Below are 25,069 nucleotides of genomic sequence, written 5' to 3'. Positions count from 1 at the left end.
GCCAGATCTACTGCAACCTGATGACAGACCCGCCATTTATTAGAGGCTCCAGCAACTCGTGCTGTCGCCTGTTGGCACTGCAGGTCAGTCCGATATAGACAGTCCCTGGGGGAAGGGAGGAGGGAGGGAGAGGAAGAGGCAGACAGAGGGAAGAGAGGAGGAGGTCAAGCAGGGAGAGAAGCTGCATCCAGCACTTACTCTGAAAACATGAAAGAGGACAACGGTCCGACGTCCTTCGCCTTCTGGAGAGCGTGCTTCTGGTTGAACGCTGCCTCTGCCTCTGCTTCCTCTTCATCCTGATCAGAAGAGGAAAAGAGCAAAAGGCAACTGAACAACTGTTGTAGAAGCCATTACGCTGATTTGCGTTTATATATACACCATACCTCATCCATGTGGGTCAATTATAATCATGCTTCTGCCCATAGATCAAATTATGCTGAAATACTGTTGACATATTGGTGAAATGATGATGATGACGATGATGCAACGATGACATCAGGGGGCGTTCACTATGTGTAGACGTCACCTGAGTACAGCCGGGTGTGTTTGGCAAGAGAGCGGAAGGGCAAACTATTTTTCAACTGCATTAAAGACAAGGCGAGGTTTTTCTGTTTAATATGAGTTTAATTTACGTTTCTGTTCTTCAATAAAAGAAAGCACTGAAGTGACACTACGAAAGAATGCACGTTGATTTTATTGACCGCTCCTACAACTGTAGTTCTGTTTATTCTGTTTAAATGATTCAACAACATCAAAGTGACGAGAGGAGATGATAGCAGGACTAGACACGGTGGGGTGGTACGATTATTTACACTATTTAGCATTTAGTAACAGAATCTAACAAGAATAAAACCAGATGGCACCAGGTTTGTTCTTTCATTTTCACGTGTTTATTACCTTCGTAAGTTCTTGTGCATTAGCAAGGTTATCCACAGCAATGGCCAAGAAGACATTCAGCAGTGTGTCTGGTCACAGCTGAGTTAAGGACTTGGGTAAAGTGCATCAGACGAAGCTAATAATACCGACTGACTAAATTATTGAGTCAGAATTATATAAAATGGTGGTACTTTTCCTTTCGTAATAACAGTAGACAGTTAGTTACATACTTAAAGGAAAGCAGTAAATGCTCCTTATGAATATGACAATTGGGAAGGAAACCTATATTTCATTGAAAGAGGAGTAATAAAGGATACAGTTTCCAAACAGTGTGAGCACTATGAAGTAGATGGAGGACCACATGCCCGACTTCACTCCTCCTTGAGAGCGAATACCGTTGTACATCACCTCGTTCCAGTCCTCTCCGGTCAGGATCTGAGAAAACACACGACGCACACAGAATATTATCCCCTTAACTATCCCGCACATCACTGTTGAGCTTAGCTATAAACAGCACACCTGCTAGAATATTGTCAGACTCAGAATAGCATTTCCTGTACATCGTCACTGGCTGTATTAAACTTGTGTGTTAAATTTGTCAGGTTCATTTCCAGACCTGAAAGACGGTCATGATGGCTGCAGGAAAGGTGTCAAAGTTTGTCGGGGTGTGGTCTTCAAAGATGAACCTGTGAGAAAGACACATATGAAAGACACATTTTCTTTCAGGGGGAGACCGCAGGTCAAAAGTCATAACAGCAGGTCAACGGTAGAGAGACGTGGTATCCATCATATAAAGCTGTGTGTCAAGCTGTCTGAGTCCTAAATGATTATATATAAACATAATTAATAACAGTTTGAAATTAATTGTGAACGTGTTGAAGGGTTAAGAACAATATAATGGTTCAGTATGTGACGGTCATCCCCATTCTCATTTATGTCTCATGAGTTGTTGCAGCAATTTTGGGGATGATACCATTAATTACACAGATTTGGTGCAAAATCTAACTATTCTTATCACTAAAGAATTTATAGAAATCCCTTTAAAACCCTTCATTAACACACCAACATGTGAGGAACACCATAGAAATGCCATGCTGTGATTTGGTAAAACCTTTGACATTTGGAGAGTTAATTTAAGCAACTATTGCATTTTTCGGGGTGATTGTTGGTGAGCGCCTCTGTTATGGGAACTGCTAAAAACACCTGCTGGGTTATTGCTCCAAACAGCTTGGGATCTACTTAAAGTGGGCATTCCTGTAAAGGGTAGACACTTGGGTACCTATAGAACACATTCACATTTTCATTTCATTTACGTTGACATCGTCGCTCTGGCTTTAAAACCGAGCCTGCTATAGCTGCTCGGTTCATATTGGTTGTGATCCAGAACTGGGTCTAATATTTTCGACCCAGAAATCAATCACCCTCTCTAACTGGCGGCTGATATTTCTTTCTTTCTTGTGTTCTGTATTCTTTAGGCCAGTTCAAACCCAAGGCCATCGTTTCCTGAAGTGACAGCTTGTGAGAAACAGCATCAGGGGAAAATCAAGCGACGAAAGCTGTGACAAAGAAAGTCTGAAACCTCGACCGAGCTCACCGTGTGTTGGAAAACAACAGCGACAATGTGCTCTCCTCTAAACTGTGTGCAGTTAATAAAGATCAATCTACCGATCAATGGATTTTACTTTAGCTTTGTTCATGTGTCTGTTAATGTGTCTTTACTGGAACCACAGGAAATGAAAAACGAGCCAAGTGGAAGACACAAACATTCTATAATTGTTGCCAGATGGATTCGATGTGTTTTTAGCTCAGGTGGTTCCTCACTTGACTCAATTTATTTCTGCACTCGTGTCGAGGGATGCACAGAGCACAAGTATTTTCATCAGACGACTGTGGGCGACTATTCATTGTTACCTGCCACCGAAGAGCTGCATGCCAAGGAGTGCGAAAACGAGGATGAAGAGGAAGAGGAGGAAGATGAGGGAGATGATGGACTTCATGGAGTTCATCAGAGAGACGACCAAGTTTCTCAGAGACGCCCAATACCTTGACAGTCACAAAATACCACATTAGTGCTTAATTTTTCTTTTTACTTTAAGGTAAACTCCACATATGTTTCACATCAAAGTCTGTTAACAGGTCTGAGCTTGTATTACTATATATAGAAAAAAGGTCTAATAAATCGCCTCAAGTGAGTCAGTGTTGGCTGGGGCTGAAAATAAAAAAAAATAAAAAAACTGGAAGTGTAGAGCAAGAACAGAGTGAGCTCACCAGGTTTATGTAGCCCCCTCTTCAGCTCTCATCGTGTCTAGATTTATAAAAACGTACCTAATATCAACCATCTTGCCAGAGTTTTGCAAAATGAGGATTGCCATCTAGACATGACCTTCATCTCTGCTTATAGGATACATGAGCCACTTATAGCATAACACACCCAGATCTCCAACAACACTGTTTTTTTCTTATTTCATTGTGGGTAATTCAGTTGCCAGGTTTTGACAAAGAAGTAGGGGGGGTGGAATAAAAATAAAAATATGTCTATTCTTATATAATACATTTAAATTCCTTGTTTTAGACTGTATGTCTGTTATCAGAATATAATGCTAAAAATAGACAATTTAAATTTAAATGTATTCCACTTCGCTGCTTTCTTTTTGTTAGGAATTTTTAAATGAATTTTTAAATGTCATGGGCATATATATATATATATGTATATATATATATATATACTGTATTTATCTATATATATATATACACACACTATATTTGCATATATCTAGGTACCTGTCTGTATGTTGTGCTTTATTGATTTTTTATTGTTTTGTCTTGAATGCATACTCTTATTGTTTGATGCACCTGGTTGCTGCTGCATTAATACAAATAGCAAAAAAAGACTACATTTAAAGAAATAAAAAAATATATAGAAAATGCATATCATAATAACATGGCAAACACAACACAACTGCAATCTTTCAGTACAGTAAAATGCTCCGTGTTAACAATACAACACATCTCAGATGTCAAAGAGTTAAGAAGGCGCTAACTTGGTGATCTTGAAGATCCTCAGCAGACGGAGAGCACGCAGGACACTGATGCCGAAGGAAGTGCCGGGCCTGAAGAAACCCCAAAGCACCTCAAAGATGCTGACAACGATCACCTACAGACGAACATACAAACACACAATGAGTCGATACCAACAGCTAGAGAGACAGAGACAGAGGAAGTGAGGACTGATGCCGCATCATTCAAGAACACAAGCGGCATTTCTGGGAAAACCAAGACGTAGAGAGGGAGACCGAGTACTGACGCTGCAGTCAAAGCAGTTGAAGGAGGAATGGAAGTAGAGACGCGGTCCCAAGCTGTACATCTTCAGAAACATCTCAGTCAGAAACAGAGCGAGGAACAGGAACTCTGCATAGTCTGGAACAACAAGAAGAAAAGGTTCTTCAATCGTGAAAACTTACATAGACTATTATATAACAAAGCAACACATTTCAGAGCCAATTGACTGCTTTATAGTGGCGACAAAAAGGTGTTTCAACTGCCTCAAGGTGTTACTGAAATGAAGTGTGTCTCACAGAGGAAGTTGGACAGCCAGAGAGGCTGGTTGTGGTGAACAATGGCCACACACAGCGTGTTGAGAGCCACGATGCCGAGCACCGTCCAGTAGAACGTGTGTGTCTTCACCACACGGCGGATGGAGATGCGCAGGAGACGCTCCTTGCGGCGGAAAAATGCTCTCGGACCTCGCTTGGCACTCCTGATACTCGCTCTGGCCATGGGGATGCCTGCGGGGACGAGGAGGAGACAGAGAGGGAAAGGTAGCGGACAGGGCTGGAACAGCGTGTTCTGTATCTTTCACTGAGCTCCCAACACTGGTCACAACAACGTCAAACAAACACTTCCACAGCTGCCGAACTGGAGAACGACTTTACACTTCATGTGCTCATCTTCATCAGCCTGTCCAGAGTCCCACTCACCCATGTCGCCATATTGCTCCTCCCCAGGTTGCCCTCGATGCACACCATCCATCCCTCTCCTCTTGATGGTGGTGGCTCTCTTCAACACTGCGAACAAAGCAGGTTTTGTACATATTAGAGTCCCAGAACAAGATGTTCAAACTGTATAACCAACACATTCTGTGATATTAGAAGTAACACAGCATGAGGACGGTGAGACGAAGTTTACTTTTGGGCAACACGGCCACAAAACACAGTTTTTTTGGCAATCATTGCTTCCGATCACATTGAGCTTGTTCAGTGAATTGATGTTTGCCTTTTTACTGGTAGTACATTAATGTGGCCCAAAAAAACTGCCTTGTGCAATAGGTCGACTCAGGCAGTGCGGAACGTTAAAATGCAATATAAAGATAACGATGAAGCAAATGATAGGAAGAAAATCACAACGAGGATCATCTGCATCAAGCTAATGTCTGTGAAGTTAGCTGAGAGGGAATGTTGACTAATTTAATGCTGCAGTTGAATTAGATTAACGCGTCAGTGTAATGATCCAAACAACAGAAAGCAAACCTTCTGGTGCTGCTTCATGACCTCCGTCATGGTAAACCATGCTCCGACGCGGCTCGGCGGTCCATGCATTGCTCCTCTTTGAGCGGCTGCCATACAGAATCAGGTCACATGCCGTGCGGAGCACACATGCCGAAGTGAGTTTGATGAATATGTTTTGACCTTTTCGTTGACAAATGTGCGTCCTCCACTCGTACCTTCCTGCTACCTTGTGATTTCGGAATCTATACTTGCAGTATATATTTGCATGAGTACTTTTTTTAATAAGCTGTTGATTAAACACACAAACATATTGCTGCCATTTCACACACCGGCTGCCGTCAACACACTCACACACACACGCACATAGGCCAATGGTTGCTTAGGCAACCGCAGTGCGCCGCCTTTCTTTTTAATCAAAGCTGTCAGAGCTTCTGGATGTATTTCCATCACAGCAGCTAGAGCCCCTATCTGTTTTTACTCCAGATATGCATTACATTTATTTGTATTTTTTCAGAGTGTCTTTGTTCTTCCAGTGACTGAAACATACTGAACAAGAAACATACTTCAGTAAGGACTTGCCCTCTTTGTGTTCCTAAATGTGATTTTGAGTGGCTGCGTGTGTGTGGGTATGTCTGTGAGAGTGTGTGTGTGTGTGTGTGCGTGCGTGACAAATGAGGTGGTGAAGTTGGTGAGGGAGAAAGCAGAACAGAGGACGGTTCTCACCATAGGCACCACCTGTACTCCACTCTGGGAGGCTCCTGAGAGCTGCCAATCAATCAACATTTAATAAAAAGCCCTGCTGGTTCAGCGAGGAGGAAAGGTCATAGTAGAGTTCAGAGGGTCAGGGCAGGCGCAGTGTCTGTGCGACACTGTGGTTAGTGTCTGGTTTGCTAAATCAGTTGTCGAGCGGTGCAATGGACTGACGTGATCTTTGCAAGTGCACCACATTCAATACAATATGTTGATTGTATACCCCACTCTGTGAGGCTGGAGGTAATGGGTTGAGCTAGCCGTCATGCTAACATGTTCACAGTGACAGGCCGAAGAGTTACGACAGCACTGGCAGCCACTGCTGCCTGATGATTGTTTAATATTGATAGGAATGCTCACCTAACTTTATTATGACTAAATGCTGATGTTAAACAAGGAACAATGTTCATCATGGTCACAATCTTTAGTTTTGCATTTGAGCATTTTCTAATGAACACAAGTAAGAGGGTGATGGGAAGATCATGGTGTTGGTATTTGGTGATAAATCCAAAATATTGGGAACAATTCACATTTTGAATCAGATGACATGTAAGAGTTTCCCTTCAGTTTGTAGGATTCGTCCTTCGGGAACCAGGAATATTTCAAAAACATTTCTTGGCAATCCAACCAGTAGTTGTAATATTTCAGTCTGGACCAACGTGGTGGACTAGCTGACTAACTGACTAACTGACATTGTCATTGGTTGTTGCTGTCATGACAATTTAAACCAGATTGAAATGTAATTCAACTTCTTTGAAAACACTTTTTTTATCTGAGTCCTAAAAAAGTAGTGTGTGAACCTAAAATCACACACAAATTCACAAACTCTCATGGCATATGCTTGAATGGCCTTCATAAAGCACATCTTCATCAAGCGAACATGTCAGCATTAAACTGATTCAGTCGTAGAGAGACAGAATGTAAAGGAAAGTGAGGACAGCAGAAAGGCATCGGCACAACGAAACCAGAAGAAAACAAAGATCGTTGTGGACTTACCATCGAGGGCAGAGTTTCCTGAGTTCTTATTCTCCTCTGCGAGCATCACTTCCTCTGGAAAGCAAAAAGTCAGACCCGATAAGAAATGAGCAGCCGATAGTGGCTCAGATGGAAAGAGATACACTGACATCTTGAGAAGCAACATTTATATCTCAACTGTGAACAGGTTGCCTTAGATAGTCATACGTTCACCAAATGATAGGATTAGTCTTAAAGCTTAAAGGGAAGTATTGACTTTTCTTTTCTCATAAAAAGCCACTTCCTTGGTCTCCCTGAGCCGTGACTGGGACTAAGGCCACCTGCTCTGTCGATCCAGGCCCGGTATCCGTTGAGCTCTCTCTCAATCTGCTGTTGGCGTCTCAGTTTCATGAAGGCCCTGCGGTTTTCCACCCTCTCCCTTTCCTTCGCAAATTCGCTGCAGAACAAAAAACAAAATCACTTATTTATGGTCTTTGAGGGTACAGGGATTTATGGTCAGATGGATAAATAAATCCTCCTGGAGACAATCACCGGGGGGGAAACATATAATGTTGTGTTGAACTCTTGTCTTTTCTCATTCAAGAGCCGAAGAGAGTGAGAAGGCAAAGGAGGACTGTGGGGTCAGATCAGTCTCAATAACTGCACAGAGAGACTCACAAATGAAAATACGAAGATTCACAAAGCTCACAGAACAATTCACAAATATATTCAATGTACAAATGCACGCAGAGGGGCGGGGCTTATCTCTGTGGCTTGACTCCGTGGAAAAAGTTAACTTTTCCGCCATCCACCATAGAAGAAATAACCACTAGTTCTGCTTTATACTTGTTGAGGACATCACACACACACTTCGGAACATCCAACACCCTCACACAGCTCGGTGAATTCATCGACTCGGTACGAAAGACTGCCGCTCCCAACGCGACTAGAGTAGCATCAGTCAAACCATGGTGATAAGCCCCGCCCCTCTAAAGCGGGACGACATCTGATTGGCTACAGATCGGTCCATGTTGGAAAAAACGCATTTACAGATTGAGCCACGAGTCTCATAAATCCGTGCGCAAATAAATACAGTGCGATCCACAAATAAATACATATAAATCCACACAAAAAATAGACAAATCCACATAGAAATGCATATGTATATTTGTGATTTTTCTTTTACATTTATATAAATCGTAATTTATTTTCGTGTCTATTGGAATATATTTGTGGATTGTTGAGATCTTTATAGTGTGGATCTACCATTGACCTTTATGTGATACTAATTAACTTGTTTAGATGTTAACACCACGTACTGAAATAGCACTTGACAGCAGCTAGTTTGACTCAAACAGTCAGTTAAAAAGCAGCGTAGAGTCGATAGCCTGTCAGGCCCTAATAACAGGCTATCGGCTGACTATACTGCATGCTGTAACTCTAGTCAATTTCATGGATGTGGAGTATCTTTGGAAAGACCTGAACAAATAAGTAGCTGAACCTGAGCCCACTCAGTGTATCTTGCCAGAGACCAAAACTAATGGTGCATTAGAGCAGCCCTGAGTCAGTTCGATCCCCACTCTCCCCATAGTTGCATGTCGAAGTGTCCTTGAGCAAGACACTGAACCCCCGGGCGCTTCACTACAGCCCACTTTTTCTTAATAACTAAGAATGGGTCAAATGCAGAGAAGAGTTTCCCCACAGGGATAAAGAAAAGTGTACATTTATTTGTTGGTCCTCCATGGGACATCTCCAAGCATTTTCAGAAACAGAATCTTTGATACAGGGTGTTGTTTCTAGCTCTACGCCCAACCAACCTAACCTGCGGTGTCGGTGTGCTCTCTTTTGTTAGCCCCCTAACCTGATTCTGAAATCTGGTTTGGGAGATTAAACTCCCACCATCAAAGCACAATGTCCAAGCTGTCTTCATCAAGTCATGGCATCAAAGTGCATCATCAATATGTCTCAAGGGACCACCTGAAGGTAACTTTAAATAACTGACCTCTATGTTATGGAATATAATAACAGTTCATGGCCATCAAGGACATGCAACAGTAGTGGTGTCTCCAGGAGGAAGAAGGCTATCAGTAAGGCAATCAGACACCTCGCCTTCACAGAACCTTATATTAGTTTAAAATTGGTCTATGAGCTAAAAAACACATATCTGTCAGAAAGTAGCTGAAACCTTGAAAAATGTAACATTAACCTGGATTGAAGCTGTGTACTTACCCAGAGAGGACTCCCAGCACAAGATTCAGGACAAAGAAAGAGCCGATGATGATGAGAGGGACGAAGTAGAGCCAGTTCCAGTTGGGGCCCAAGGCATCGTCGGTCTAAAACATCAAAGTTAATTCTAAATTCAGTAAAATCACATCAGGCTGGAGTAGATTCATGCTTCCATTGATAGAAATACACAGGTGTAGTTGTTTGGGTGGCTGCTGAAGATTCAAGTCAGAGGGCAGGCAGGGCATCGAACGGCTACATCATGTGTATTGATCTCCACAGTGGAGGTAAAACTACTTTACGAAGCCAACATAGGAACAGAATAGAGCATCTCTACTTCAGTCAGTGAGCCTGTAGTCAGCAGTCCTTTTATCAGCCTGTCATCCTTCCACTTTCATGCCTCCTTCATTGTTCATCAGCAAAGCTCATTCAGCATCACTTTAGACAACATAATACAATCAACCTGGCAAATCATCTGCCTTCATCAATCTCAATAAAAACTGAAAGAGCAGGCAGCTGACTGCAAATTACACCCCGGTACGGCATTTAGTGTGTGTGAGTGTATGTTTATGATTGTTGCTTTACTGAGATTTAAAATTGTAGGTAAAAGAAGAAAGGAGAAATTAAATTATTGATTAATTCCGTGATTTTTCTTTTGGTTTCCACATAATAGGCAACTGACAAACTGACAAAAACAAGACACGGATTACTTAAGAAGTAGTACTTACAACAAGCAATCCCCAAACAATGTCTATCCTTCTTTCTTATTCTTCTCATGATTAAAAGTGGCTCAAATAATAGAAATCTTTTGACTAGTCTTGTGAAATTCACTCTGACTTCCTAAATCATTCTTGTTATATGGTATCGCCGAAATGCCACGCTCATACAAAGTTTTTTTGGATACATTCAGTTGTTTTTGACGGGAGTATTAGTGCTAATAAATCTAAATTTCCGCACAACTTCTGTTGAGTACTTTGGACCTTGAGTAGTGTATTTCCTTACCGGTTTGAACATTAACATATATTTTTTATTGGAAACACTCTCATGCTGAAAAAGCTTCTGAACATATTTCCTTTCAATCTGAGGCACCACGAGATATTTAGCAAAAAGTAATTGACAGTAAAAATGCCCATATGTTAATAAAATGGTTCGGTCTTGTCCAAAATAACCATTCTGATTGCAACACTGCACTAGAGTCATATTGTATTCATGCATACTGTTTCTTTGCCAAGTTCAGGAGTGTCCAGGCCTTTATGAGAAGAATGGTATTCTCTGATGGTATATCTTTGAAGCGGGCAGGAACAGGATATTGTAATTCAACCAGAGGTGGACATGTTTGGACTTGATTTGTTGGACGGGCATGCAGGCAACACATATATCAAATTAGCAAATGGTAACACAGCTTTCTACATACTGTCTTTGTTTGTGTGTGTGTCTTCCTGCTCCTCTAACTCTGACATAGATGCTCGTGAAGCAATCCCTGTCCGAGAGTCACTCCACAGCAGAAAATGACATTGTTACACTCATTATGAACATGATGCGGTGCGTTCCTGCTTTCTGTTGTATAACTGTCAGAGAATTAAAAACCTGTCCTCAAGCTTTTACTATCAGACTATAAGTCCTTGAGCATAACCAGTTCCCTACAAAGCAACAGCGTAACTGACCCAGTCAGTCACTCGGGATGACAAAACAACACACCTATGGTCATGATATATACAAATAATCCAATATATCACATAAACATGGAGAAGTAAGAAAAACTTTTCGAGACTTGGTTTCGGGAGACAATTTTCTGCAAAACTTAAGACCCTGCTTCAAGAAATGATTCACGTCAGTTCTGTGTATTTAAATATATGGTAACAGAGGCCAACATTTAATTGTTCTGCCTTCTTCATGTTTACATTCTCACAATATATAGCAGAGGTTTACACAGTCAGTAATCCAGGATTACATTTCTAAGAGATTCTGAAGCGTGTCATATCTCATAACTAGGAGGTGGGCAGTCGAATCTCTATTCAGCCTATGCAGCATGTTGCAGCAGGTTGTACATTTGTACGGATGAATAGAATAGAAATGACAAACTGAGAGCAAAACAGAAATCAACAGAGCACTCTGAAACACTAAAACCATCTGCCAGTGACCCTGACCCCATGTTCTCCAGGACGCAGGCCTCCAGTCAGCTCCCATCAGTGTGCGAAAGCACCTCCTGTTCTTTGGGTTTAATAGAATCTAAATTGTGACAGAACACTGTTGCACCTCAATACTTTGCAGCAATTCAGAGCAATATTATGAGCGGCACGTCTGAGTGTGTCTCACATTGTAGAGTACGGTGGTCCATCCCTCCATGGTGATGCACTGGAAGACCGTGAGAACAGCAAACAGGATGTTATCAAACTGAGTGATGCCGTCATTGGGACCGATCCAAGTATCGCTGCAGGTGTATTTGGCCGGACACCGACGTACGCCACACGGGACCTCGTACTCGGAGGAGTCCACCGTCTCATTTTCTGAAAGGCGTATAGATCGTACATAGGATCAATGTTACAAAACAACTGAAAAAACAGACCTCGCCGTTCAATGAATGTCGATATTTTTATTTATCACAAATTTTTGAATTTTCACACAGAATCTGAGAATTTGAATAATTTGTTCTCATGCCTACTGCGCAGTTTAAATCCATCCGGGTACCCAGTGAGCAACGCTGCTCTTCATTATTGCTCTACAATTGAGTTGTGTGACAGAGACTTATTAGGCTCCAAGATATCTTACTGGCCAGGTGTTACAATGTGAAGGAAGAATGAATTGGAGTCAACAGGAACAAAAGAAACCTCTCTGCAGATGAGCAGCCTGTCAGAACAGGAGCGTGACCATTCAGTGACAGAAAATACGCACTTCAGACCCCCTCGTTATCTAACTGTCCAATCAGCTTCAGTGAGACAGGAGCAGCATGGAGGTTAATGACAGCTGTGAACAATGAGCTATTGTAGAGCAGCGCATTGTTTTTAATGATACAGGACAACACTGACAGTTTAGTTTGATCAAGCCTGCAGGTGCAGCCTGGCGTGCCATTGTGCATTTGTAAAGAAGACAACGGCGCTACCACCTGATGAGCTATGAACACAACAAGTAGACACACACATACAGTAGATAAACGCTCAACAACAACAACAACAGCATGAGCTCTTTCTCGACTTTTCTTTTTCTCTCTTTGATGCAGTTTGCTGACAAACAATCTTCATAAATTTGTCTTTTATCCGTTTTCAATTATTAATTAATCACAACCATTTCAGGCCCTTTCTACAAATGGCTCTCTCTTGTTATATCTATGCCATCAGTGTGTGTCAGAGTTATTGAGATAATTTCCTATTTTACTTTGCTTAAGATGAATAAATATCTGGATAACAGTAATCACAAGATGTTACGATTGGCTAACAACACAAATAAGTATAATTCATTGCATAATGTGTTTGTATGTATGTATATGTGTGTATCTTAACTGCAACACTGAATTGGTACAAATAAGTTATACCAAATTAACTTACTATTACTAACACACACTTGTACATTTCCATCTTTTGGATTTCCTGTATGTGTGAAATACTAGATAGAAGGGTGTTGTAATTAATCAATACAAGGGTTCTGTCCTTTTAAGAAATAATTTAAAAACTGTCCGTCATAACCTCCTTTTATTTATGAACAAATCTAATTAATTACATTTTGTTCTCTTTTTTTCTGAATCTGTTCTTTTGATTTATAGAATATGATTGAACAGAGCCAACATTGCCAGACAAATAAAATTTTCAGACAAAAGCTGTGACGTGTAAATAATATAAAATAATCAATCAACTAATAATATGGCACACAATTATATTTGAACTGGCATAGTTTTAAGTCAAGAACACATGTTCGAGGGGGATATATGTATCTATATCTTTTAATCACTGTTAAATTCAGAATGTAATAATGATAACTATTACTGGTCCATACACACAGCAACATTTAAGTACTAATCCCAGATGTACATACTGTGCACATCCGGTCCAGATATATATCTGCTCATGTTGCATTACTATGCATATACTGCATGTAATGTGCAGCATGTACCTGTGGGCTATAGAGACACATATATATATATACATAAATACAATGAGTGTGTCTGTACCCAGTATTCCAGGCTGCGGTATGCAGGTGTAGTGCAGTTTGCCGCTGTAAAACTCCAGGCCGATGATGGCGAACATGAGGATTGCAAAAAAGAGCAGCAGACCGATCTGCAGCAGAGGAACCATGGCCTTCATTATCGACTTCAAGACGATCTGCAGACCTACAAGTAGAGCACACAGATTAGAGCTGAAGCACTTTGTCAATTTAATTATTCACATAGAATGGAACAATTTTGATAATCTATTAATCATCCAAGTAATGTAAGCAAGCAAACACTGATTCCAGCTTCTCAGATAAATATTTACTTGTTTTACTTTCTCTGCCAATAAATTGAATATCTTTAGATTTTTTACTGTTGATCAGACAAAACAAACAACTTGAAGATGTTGGATGAGCATGTGGACATTTCCACACATTGATATTCGAGTAACCAAACCATCACTTTATTATCAACAAAGATCATCAGCAGATTATTTGATTGGTTAGTACAATACCTCATGGTAATATTGACCAGGAATTTAAGAGAGGACTTCGGTGAATAATTCAACCTTTATTTATAAAGTGTATACAAATGACAGTTGCGATTGGACTTTACTTAAAAAGGTTCACTCTCACGTGAATCTAACTACGCAGGTAGTTTTTAGTTTTCGTAAGAACTGCTTTCTGCAAAAAACAGAACAAAGTGGTCCCTTTGTCTGAGGTTCACAAACATTCAATTGGATTGGAGGGTTACATTTCTGAGGCAATATATAAAAACCTGATCAGATACCAAATACCGCAAACACTGCCTTCATGGCGAGATACACCAACGGGAGCGAGACAATGAGTTTTATTTTCTTGACTTTAGCAATAAAAGGATATTGATGTAATGTGGTACTTACTCGGGATGCCTGAGACCAGTTTGAGGGGTCGCAGCACCCGCACCGCCCGCAGGGTCCTCAGGTCCACTGAGATGTTCATATGTGCCCCTGCAGCGGCCAGGATCCTGCAGAGGACAACACAAACCCACAAACAGACACACACAGTCACATGGCTCAGTTGTCACTGTCTTGAGAGCTCCAATTTTACGCTTTATAATCTGTTGTGGAGTAGCGTCAACAAGGAGACACACACAGTGGGGCCATCACACACATTGGAGGATGGCTGCAGAGCTTAGATACGGAGTGTGGGGTCTCCAGCACGCAGAGAGAACACAACAGGGATGTGTTTTGTGGCTTTTGGCTGTGTGGCTGTGTGGGAGGATGCGATGGCTGTGACAACTGCTATTTAGAAGAAGAACACAGAAAGCAGCTCTGTCAAGGGAAGGCACGACATTCTCAGACGAGAGAGACATGAAGCTCGCAGACAAACATATGCGTGGACACACACACACACACACACACACACACACAAATATCACAATCACACTGACCTCTTCTCTGCTACACAAAGCCAGTCCTACAAAAGTTAATTTTGTTACCATGTCTTGTTTTCTATCTATTTTCCTGCCCTCTAAATACACCTCTGAGGCCTTCAGCCCTCAGACTGATGAGGAAAAGGAAAGACAGTGACTCCCCCACACCACCCCACCCCTCTGCTTCCTCATTAGTCTGCCCTCCTGCTGCCCTTTTCTCTCTCCTCCTCTCTGTACCCTCAATATCCTGCTCTTCATACCTAAACCTCTCTCCTCTCCGCACTACTTCTTCCTCCACCTGTTTTTACAAACCTCCATCCCAATTATACTGGCACCTTTGACTCTGTTTATCCATTTTCCACTGAAGTGAACACACTTATTTATTTCCCCTTCACCTGGTTGCCCACTGAGAGAAAAACAAATATATGAATGAAAAAGAAAGTTAAAAATAAAAAAGTTGTTGCCAGGCATCTCAAGGTAGTGGATAGGCGGATTATGCAAAAGCGCAGCCTTTTAAACATATGATATGTGTGCAGTACAATGTTTAAACAACATCTTTCTGTAATTTACTCTAAGATGATGGCATACTTGATATGACACAAAGCAAAACAGCCACGCAGACCCAGTTACTCTACTGTGACACAGCGGTGAAAATTAGTCCCGTCTACAGTGTTAGGAGGCACAGAGCGTCATCTGATTTAATTAACAGAAGAAAGACATGCAGAGAGAGAGAGCGAGAGTGAGAGGAAGAGAGAGAATGAGGTGAGAGAAAGATTAAATATAGCTCACCATCATCCATACAAAAACAGAAATAGAATTATTCTCATGAGTTTCACACCTCTATCTATATATCCCTGTGGATGTACTTCCCTTTCCAATTTTCACCCCTAACAAACTATTTCTTTGTACTTTTCTTCTTCCCTTCTTTTACCCCAATCACCCCCTTTGCTGCCTCTTGCCACCTCTGTCATTTCACCCCCCACTTCCTCCATCTCTCAATCTTTCCTCAGACCATTAGTCAGTCCTGGCTGCTCTTTAGTTGTTATGGAGACGAAGGGATGGCGGGTCTAAAAATGGCTACCTCATTTAGTCCACCGTTATTCAGTGGATGTCCTGGGTCCCGCTTTCTAATAACGACCTTTTGCAGTTCAGAGGATTTTTGCTCTCAACGTCCAACTGGACTCATTCCAGTCATGTTAGCGGCGTTTTAATTGTCTGCTTGTTTTAAGCCAAGGAGGTAAATATGCTTGCAAATAAGAAAGAGACATTGCAGCTAGAAATAGTATGTTAGCAGCTGGGCGTGAGCCGGAGCCTCTTTTGTGGCTGTGTCTTGAGCTGCTGTCCGGAAGTCAGTATCGCCGTCATGCCAATAGAACCGTATCACGCTAGATATTCATAGTTTAGATTGCTTGGATGTAAAGATATTCTCTGTACGTGTTCATGTATGCTGAAATATGCACAGACAAAACAATATGAATTTGTCTGTGTCCTGACACTGTTGTGTGATGTTCCAGTGTGACACAATGTTTATATTTGTTGTGTAAATTACGCATAAACCTTCCCAGAATTACAGCGAAGCATAAGTACACGTACACATCTCCTGAGAGCTGTCCATGGTGCTGAAGAGGATGACGAATCGCTTTGACATGAAACTGGATTTGGTCTGTAAGCCACCATGTATTGCAGGGTACATGAAATAAAAAGCTTAAGTGAAACAAAAGATATAACAAACAGCATTAAAAAAACATCACTCTGCGCGTGTGCGATATATCGCTCTTTTAAAATGTCACTTTATTCACAGTGGGAGCTGCTAGCTTGCTACATTTTTCAGGCGGAACTGGTCTAGCCTGATGCCAATCTTACTGATCTAATACAGGCTGCTGTGGTCAGGAAACTGGACATACTATATCAAAGAATTATAATAACAACTTTACATACACAGTCCAGGCAGAAATGAGAATTATTTAATGGATTTAGATGAAAACATTGCCAGAATGTCCAGTGATCTGCACTCTGCTCCGCCAAAGTGCTTTCCAATCATCATTATGACAGCTATGCTTCACACTACCGCCGTCTGGACGTTGGCACCCTCTATAAAGAAGGTGAAGGTTGGCCACAGAAACTGGCAGATGTAAATCAGCGACGAGAAGCACAACACATGGCTGAGTTGGCGCGAAAGAAGTATTTGGCAGACAGTTTATCTCCACCCTGTAGTTTCCCTTCTCCCAAATGTCGGACAATTCATCTGTTGTTTGTATTATGTTGGGTCTATTCCATGTGATGGTAAACACGTATTATTAAAATGATATTACTTATATTAAACTTACATTAAAAACTCATATCTTATTCATAGATAATCGAAATCGAAATCATGACAAAAATATTTAATGAAAAAAAAAAGAAAAGATAAAGGCCTTCCATCCGTGTCAGGCTTTTAAAAAGGGCTTAAATCATGTGAAGTATCTAGCCACCTCGTCCTTGTCCGTCCGAGTGACGTCACACGAATTCGTCTTTGACTTGAAAAACTGAGAATTATACGAGTGTCATCACAGCGATGTCACAGAACAGAGTTTATAAATAGAGCCCAATTACATGATTTAATCACTCAACATTTTTTTGTTGAGTTTACCAGGCTACCGACTTGATTTCAAGACGGGGTGAGGCGTTCCTGCCCTGGTGAAGTATCCATCTCTTCGAACTGGTTGATTGGTCCTTTTCAGGAAGTGGGCCAGACATGCGGTTTGAGAGGCTCGATGATCCCGGGAAACAGATTTTCCAGGGAGAGTTGTTGACAAAATCTAGCCACCTAAATTCTTAATTTTAAAGAATTCAACACAGATGTAAAACGAATTCAACCGTTTGACATCTGTGTTCTCGGCTGGTTGAATTATTAACTAAGCCGAGAACACAGATGTCAAATAGTTGAGTTCACTTGTGTTTAAACAATGTGTTACTTGTAGCTTTCTATTGGTGCACCAGAGGAGGTAATATGATACTTTTAATATGAGTGTGTTCATGTAAATACATTTAAGAAGCAACAACTTTTATAACTCCCACATCGCTTCAAGTTTCTCTATCTTTTGTTCCTCTGCCAACTAACCTCAATGGTTGAAATGTGAGCTTCAGTTTGGCCCTGATGGGGAAGAGAGCGTCTCGGATGGATCGAACCCCGGCAGTCACTTCATGAACACCTCACCTGATCCCAGAGACAACACACATCTGAAAGGTGTCTGAGTAAATCAAGTCGTTTTTAGTCGCCGGGAGATGTCGCGCAGAAGGACATCTTTGTTCACGCTGCCCGTGCATGTGGGCGTTGTGTGAGACACACAGCTAGTGAACTGCGCTGATGCCCCGGTCAGAGTTGTCAGCCACGATAAGTGAGAAGCGATGACGCACCATGCAGAAGTGACAGCTTGCAGCTGCGTGACTAATCTGTTGTGACAACCGTCACGCTGTGATACTGATAACGTTGTGACTTATTCTCCACGTCACTGTCAAGCTGCTAACTAATATGATATGATCACACCTGCCTATTGCTGTGATATCAACTCCACAGCAGGTGCGATTAACGCCACTCGTTCTCAGCTCAGGGGCTACAGGATAATTGTGGTGCATCACAAGATTCTGTTTATTACGAAAACCTTTTTCACTGTGCTTGTTTTTATTGCTATTATCAATTTTATCAATTACAACTGCACTTTTGTAAAAATTGTAAAATATCTGCTGTAAAAATAAGAAGATCTCTCTAGTGATCTCTATGTGTCTAAAGGTCAGATGGAGGACTTTTTTGTACACGATATTTGATGACACCAAACAGTGGTGATGAAAGATATTGTTCTCAGTTGGATAGTTGACTTCTGGAAGGTTTTCCACTCAAGAAAAATCAAAATACCATATAGCAAAATATATATATAGTATATAGTCATTATGTGTCAAAGTCAATGTCAGCGTTACTCGCAGTAGATTGCATCAGCGTAAGCTCTACGGAGAGACAACCACACCATGAGTTGGTAAAGCTGAGCGGAATAAAAACATGTGGACATTAACTAATACAGTATAACACTGTGAAACTCAACTATATTTTCTGACTGATGATATCAATAGTTAGATAACTTGACTTGACTAATTTCAGTTTTCAGCATCGACAACACACAATTAAACCTCTAATACACTTGTGTGTTATGAAGACCTGTGATTCTGCAGGACCATGAATCCATGTGTCTCCTCTGGTGGCCCATAGTGCAGTGGGTGGTGGGTTCAACAGATCGTCTTGACAGAATAAGGAATTGTGTGGAGGAACTCCTACAGCGCTGCCCTGGTTGGTTTAGTTAATATAAGCCTCTTCGCCTTCCACAGTGTGCTCTCTCATTTCTACCTCCCCCTTATCCTTTTTACTCTCTCTCTGAAACACACACACACACACAGACACACACACACACTGAACCCTTCTACCGGCTGCTTGTCGGTGCTGGTTACCTTCTGCCCCCAATGGATGGGCTTAGATCACCCAGTTGTTGGATTACCTCCCCTCCCCCCTTCCTACTCGTTGCAAGTCATGTCTAAAATGTATGTGCTTATGTGCTAAGGTGTTTTTTTCCTGCTCCCACACTGTACCCCTCTCGGGGCATAGTCGGGGGGTTGGTGTTTTTTCTCGCCTTCTTCCCTCATGTTATGCTGTAATCTTTCATCCACCCTTTCTTGTAATTTCGATGCTTTTGTACCTGTACTCTGGCAAACGACAAATAAATATATCAATCAATCAATCAATCATTCACACGCAGAATATTCAAGTTGTTATGCAAGATCGAATGTTGCTGCTCAACAGCCTGAGATACTGGCCTCGCTTTATGTGAATCAGTTGAGTATCAGCCTGCATATTGGTTTATGTGTCAGTTAGGTAAATGTTTGCTCTTTGGCTAGAATGAATAATTTATTTGGGTAAATGATTTATTAGCCATCTGTTGGAAGAGAGAGAGGGAGAGATGAGGGAAAGGGAGCAAGAGAGATAAAGACAGAGTGAGAAATGTTAATTCCGTGCAGTGCGGAGAGAGATGAGTCGTTGGCGGTGGCACAGCAACTCATTCGAGGTCTCAAAAGTTCACAAACAAAACCAATGAGAACAATGGAAACGTTGCATAACATCATGATCACTGCCTACATACTGTATGCTTCCATTAAAGGCAGGGCAAGAACAGTGATGAATTAAAGAGTTAAATATTTGGAAATACACATTGCAAAACAAACATCCGGCAATGCAAGTTGAAAATAAAATGCAAAATTCAATTTCATATGCCAGAGGTAGAATACGTTTCTTGATCCTTCACAAAAGAAGTAGCAATAACGCAATGCAGAAGAATGATGTCATTCCAAGCAAAAGTCCTGCATTCAAAATGTTTCTGCCGGACTATATTATAAAGAAAACTTGCAGAAGTATATATGTTGTTGTGCTGTATGTTGCTCGGCCCTCTGGTTGAACTGCTCTCTTTTACTCTGTGCACACACTTCATACACAATCCTCTCTGCAAGCATACATAGCATAGACAACACTACTCTCAGGAGTGGACAATTATTATTTTAATTAATTACTTTATTTATATTTAATGATCTTTTATCCAATCTATTCATTATTACCCTCTTTTCTTTTCATGGTGTGAGCACCATTTGATGTGTGTTGTTCTCTCTGTGTTGTACACTGTACCTGAATACCATGTGTACCAAGACATACAACTGAAAAATAAAAATATATATTGTTATGTTGTTGAAAACTAAATTAAAAATGAGTTCAAAAAAAAGAAGAAGTGCATATCAATATCACATTCAAGAACAATATATATTCTTGAACTCTGTTTTTGTCTCTTGTGGACAATGTAAGCCAAATGCAACACATTGCTTGTTGGTAATGACACGACTGACCAAACACAGCTCACGAAGCTGCTTCGGTGCTGAATGTACTGATACAACATGGTGTCCTCAGAAAAGCCTGTGCCACATGTAATGCCCCTCACATATTGTCATCTTAATAAATATTCCAAGTGTACATAATGGATGCTGAAGGATGATCACTGATTTCATATGCAATTTGTACTCTGGCCCAGAACCCTCGCACAGGTACTGACAAAAAACTCCCCCAAAAGAACCTTTAACGGGGTGAACACCTGAGGGAGAACAACAGAGGAGAGATCCCTCTCCCAGGATGGATATGAATGAAATACATGTTACAACACATTCAATGCATGACAGAAATGAATCATATAATGAGAGTAGTCAGACTCCTGCAGGTCAGGGTCTTTAAAGATAGTCATACCTTATTTCTATTAAGCTTAGGGCTTAAAACACTTCTACAGCACTGTCTGGCGCCGGCAATTGCAAAATGTAAATTACCGTAACTCCTCCACTTTCCTGTCCCAACAAACAAAAATAAGGACACTGGGAAAAGAACAGACAGAAGGCAGCGTTTTCTCTGCCATAAAAGCACTGGATGTGTGAGGAGTGCAGGGTTGGGACTCCAGTTGAACAGGAACTGCTTCAGGGAGCTAAAGAAATCTCTGAAACGTCTGAACATGGACACATATAACAGCCTGTAACATGGACACTGAAAGCTCCAGGCAAAAACAACTGTTTGAGAAGATGTCAAATAGGTTCAATGTCATTCTTGCAATGTGAAAAGTTGTATACAAGTTCATTTTAAATGGTTTATAAAGAGAAACCTGATGAAAATTAAAATACGGTTCTTTACTTTACACACTGTTTTAAGCATATATAACATATAATAATAACAAATACTTTGGAAAGAGACATTTCTCCCTAAAAAAAGTGCAACACATTTTTCACAAAGGACATTTTCTGATTTTCTGATTGATAAAAGAAGAGAAAAAGAACCAGGCGGCCTGTCACCATTACAGCTCTAGAGGGGTTTTAATATCTGTGACGGTGCCGGTTTGAACCAATATATTGAGAGACTGAGGATAAGTGAGACTCTTTGTTTCACGACATTGTGGAGTGATCTTGTAGTCATCTAAACTCTGACTCTCCATCATTTTATGCCACTGATATTTCAGCACACTGGATCATGGTGCACTGAACACTGGAGATGTTTCAAACCTGCAGTCTCTGGAATGATCTCTGATTCACTTAACACCGCTGCCCTCTGGACACTCATCCATTCAATCTCACTGCTTGTCAGAAGCACTCGCTCCAACACATTCATGGCCTGGAACCAAGTGAAGAGAGGAGATACGGGTGCGAGCTGGCTAAAAACTATTTCTCCAAATTACTTCTGCTTGGGATTCCCATATGGGCTGTGTAGAAACGTTTCTCTTGCCAACAACACTGATAGTTGATTGTGACACCTCCCAGAAGACATCGGATTCTGGTTAAAACAAAAACTGACTGCCATATAAAATACTGCATCCCCAAAGTGTTTCGTTTAGCTCAGCAAGTTATTCTTTTGAAAGAAAAAAGAAAACAGAGACAAAAGGTTTTAGCTGGGGCTTTTAGAATCAGGTTCTTTGGAGCAACAATTGGGTCAACCCATCACAGAGCCAGCAGTCAGGTGACTTCTGTTCATTAGCATCAAGATGCGAAGATTTGCATATAGTCCTGACCAATATTTTGTGAGAATAGAAAGGACAGTTTGTATTATCTTGGATCACACCCACAGAGTGGCTGAGGAGCAGGATCGCTTGTTGACCGGCAATTACTTCTTAAAAAGCCTGCCGTCTCTGCTTGAAGCGGACAGCCATCAATAAGACATCTCTCTGTGGAGGTGACAGGAGGAGGCGGAGATGGAGGCGCAGCGCTCCACTGGCCGCTGTGCGCCTGACAGCTCATCTACGGTCACTGCAGCGAAGACCACAAAGAAAATTGAAATCGAACTCTGTGATACAGGACTGTTGAAATATTGAGAGGAATTTTATTCAAGATTTTAGTTGGTTTATAACTTTTACAATTGTAGACTTTTACAAGTCAAGTTACCGTAACTTACAAGTTGGTGTATTTATGGCTCCCGAGCACAAATTAAGTTTTGTTTAGACTCACAATTGGCGTCAAAGTGCGACTTTTCATAGACGCCACGTGCGCTCCAAACATGACCAGAGGCGTTTATACTCTGAAGAATCAAAAAGACAACAAGTGTAACCCATACGCCCATACACTGTAGGTGGAACCAACACAAAACATAAACCAACTTCCACAATGACATGGGGGGATTGTAATCCTCTGTAAACTCATATCTCATATTCATGGACTACTTTATTGCCTTTGTACAAGCCCTGCAAAGAAAAAGCTAATGAGTTACATGCAATATAAAAAAAGGGTAGTTGAATATTCTGTAACCATTTTATTTAGCTGCAAAATATATATTCAAATGATTTTTAAGACCATCTGTTTCTATCGCATTTAACAGCGAATTGGCCTTCTTTGTATAATCCCTAGACCTGTAAATTATGTTTTTATCAGATTACATTTTGTGAGTTCCAAAAATGTAGGGCTGGAAGAGCAAACGCCGCCAACCGGCCGTGATTACATTATTTCCCCCAAGCGTAATATGTTTCCCTGATTGGCCTATGGAAGACCACATTTGACTTTTTAGAGGCTATCACGGATACCACGGTTTCTTGGCACAGCTCCATCTCCAGTAATCCCACTTCATATCACAAACAGTATGTTGTTATGACCCAGTGCAGTGTGCATGTCAGCCCGTCTCCCTGTGAAGTGAACAACGTTTCTTTACAACTCGGTGTGTGGAGTGCAGTCTTCGCGGCGCTGACACCTGCTGCGCCACCATCTCTGTCCGTCTTTGAAAGAAATCATTTAATTCTAAACTCCGTCTGTAAATTGTGGGAAGACTCTGTTCCAAGTGTATCTCGTTCAGCAAGTCTTTCAACCGGAGCCTGAGCAAATCAGAGGGCACTCACCAACGGGTTGTCTGCCTGAAATTGGAGTTGTCAGCACAAATTGCCAGTTCCTAATGGACAAATGTTTCTGTGAATTTCTGCTCAACCCTTTTTCTGTAGTCTAGTAATTGAACTGAGTTCCTGTTAACAGCGGGACCGCTTTCATCTTAGGATAGCACCTCATCCACTGATCAGATCCCAGACTAGACTGTATAAAGGCCCTTGACACAGTCTTTGTTTCACGGCCCACTCAGCCTCTTTATAATGGCGAGAAACATGAAGAGAGAGAGAGAGAGGGGCATACAGCGTGAGTCTATTCCCATCATCATAATTCACTCACTTAATTCAGGATCAAAGCTAAAACACCAATTTCCCTCTAAGGATGTCATTTGAATGTCACTTGCTGCACACTCTGTCTTCATCTTATTCACGTCCATGTTCATGTTGAAAAGTGAAAGAAAAGTGTTGCCAACACACACATAAGCAAATGAATAAGCACATTCCCCCATCAGACGACAGGAAAAGACAAGTATATCCTGGTCTGGTCTAATTGTAGAGGCATTGACCAGAGACACCTCAGGACTGGAAGCCAGTGACGACAGGTCTATCTGTGTATCTGTTTGTGTGTGTGTGTGTGTGTGTATGTGTGTGACAGTTTAACAGCTGTATGACTGCCAAACAGTCCGACGATGCTGTTGGCTAAAAGACATGCAGTTGTAGCACATGGAGCTGAAGAGAGGAGTTAGACACAAATAAAAAAGATGGTGACTTGTCGGTGTCCTCTTGTTCTATGCTTGTGCAATATCTCTGGTTTGAGTCCAGCTGGGGACCAATGTTGCATATCATCTCTCTCCCCTCTTATTTCCTTTCTTCACTACACTAAATAGCATATAATAACATGCCCAAAAAATATGCATTTTTAATAGGATTTTGGACTGGAAATATTGTCTCATGGTCCGCAAGTTTATTATGTTTAACAACCAGTTAACTTTTCATTTTCTGCTTATTTTACAACTAAAACGCAGTGCAAAGAGAAGACAATTAACTATTGAGACCGTTGAGACATGTTAAGACTCAGTCTGAGCCTTACAAAATCAATGTCTTGAGATTCAATTTACAAAGTAAAAAAGAAAAAGAGCCACCTCGACTTAGCAGGAACGGGTGGATACCAGAAGTGGGAAAAGGGAAATGCTCCGTTATGCTCTTCTTTCCCAATCTCTTCATCCTTACTCTCATGAACTCCCTCTGAGCTAACTCCATCTCTCCACCACTCTCTCCCATCCCCCTCTAAGTGTCTGGCACATAGTGGTGAT

The 25,069-nt window shown here is 41.3% G+C and overlaps 1 protein-coding gene across 1 annotated transcript in view; it reads right to left on the bottom strand.

Annotated features, from left to right (window-relative positions):
- Positions 1-25,069, bottom strand: part of LOC130193801 (probable voltage-dependent R-type calcium channel subunit alpha-1E) — a 66,934-nt gene that overhangs the window by 28,227 nt on the left and 13,638 nt on the right. The window contains 16 exon segments of the mRNA XM_056414548.1: positions 199-296; positions 898-965; positions 1,194-1,311; positions 1,493-1,562; positions 2,788-2,919; positions 3,918-4,030; positions 4,181-4,293; positions 4,452-4,661; positions 4,854-4,940; positions 6,105-6,146; positions 7,128-7,181; positions 7,427-7,542; positions 9,315-9,418; positions 11,625-11,815; positions 13,471-13,629; positions 14,351-14,454. Of these exon segments, the coding sequence (XP_056270523.1) occupies positions 199-296; positions 898-965; positions 1,194-1,311; positions 1,493-1,562; positions 2,788-2,919; positions 3,918-4,030; positions 4,181-4,293; positions 4,452-4,661; positions 4,854-4,940; positions 6,105-6,146; positions 7,128-7,181; positions 7,427-7,542; positions 9,315-9,418; positions 11,625-11,815; positions 13,471-13,629; positions 14,351-14,454 (1,779 nt within the window).

Source organism: Pseudoliparis swirei, chromosome 5, assembly GCF_029220125.1.
Source record: "Pseudoliparis swirei isolate HS2019 ecotype Mariana Trench chromosome 5, NWPU_hadal_v1, whole genome shotgun sequence".
NCBI classification, from domain to species: Eukaryota; Metazoa; Chordata; class Actinopteri; order Perciformes; family Liparidae; genus Pseudoliparis; species Pseudoliparis swirei.
Note: the sequence above shows the minus strand (reverse complement) of the source record. Positions and strands in the feature narration are given on the sequence as shown.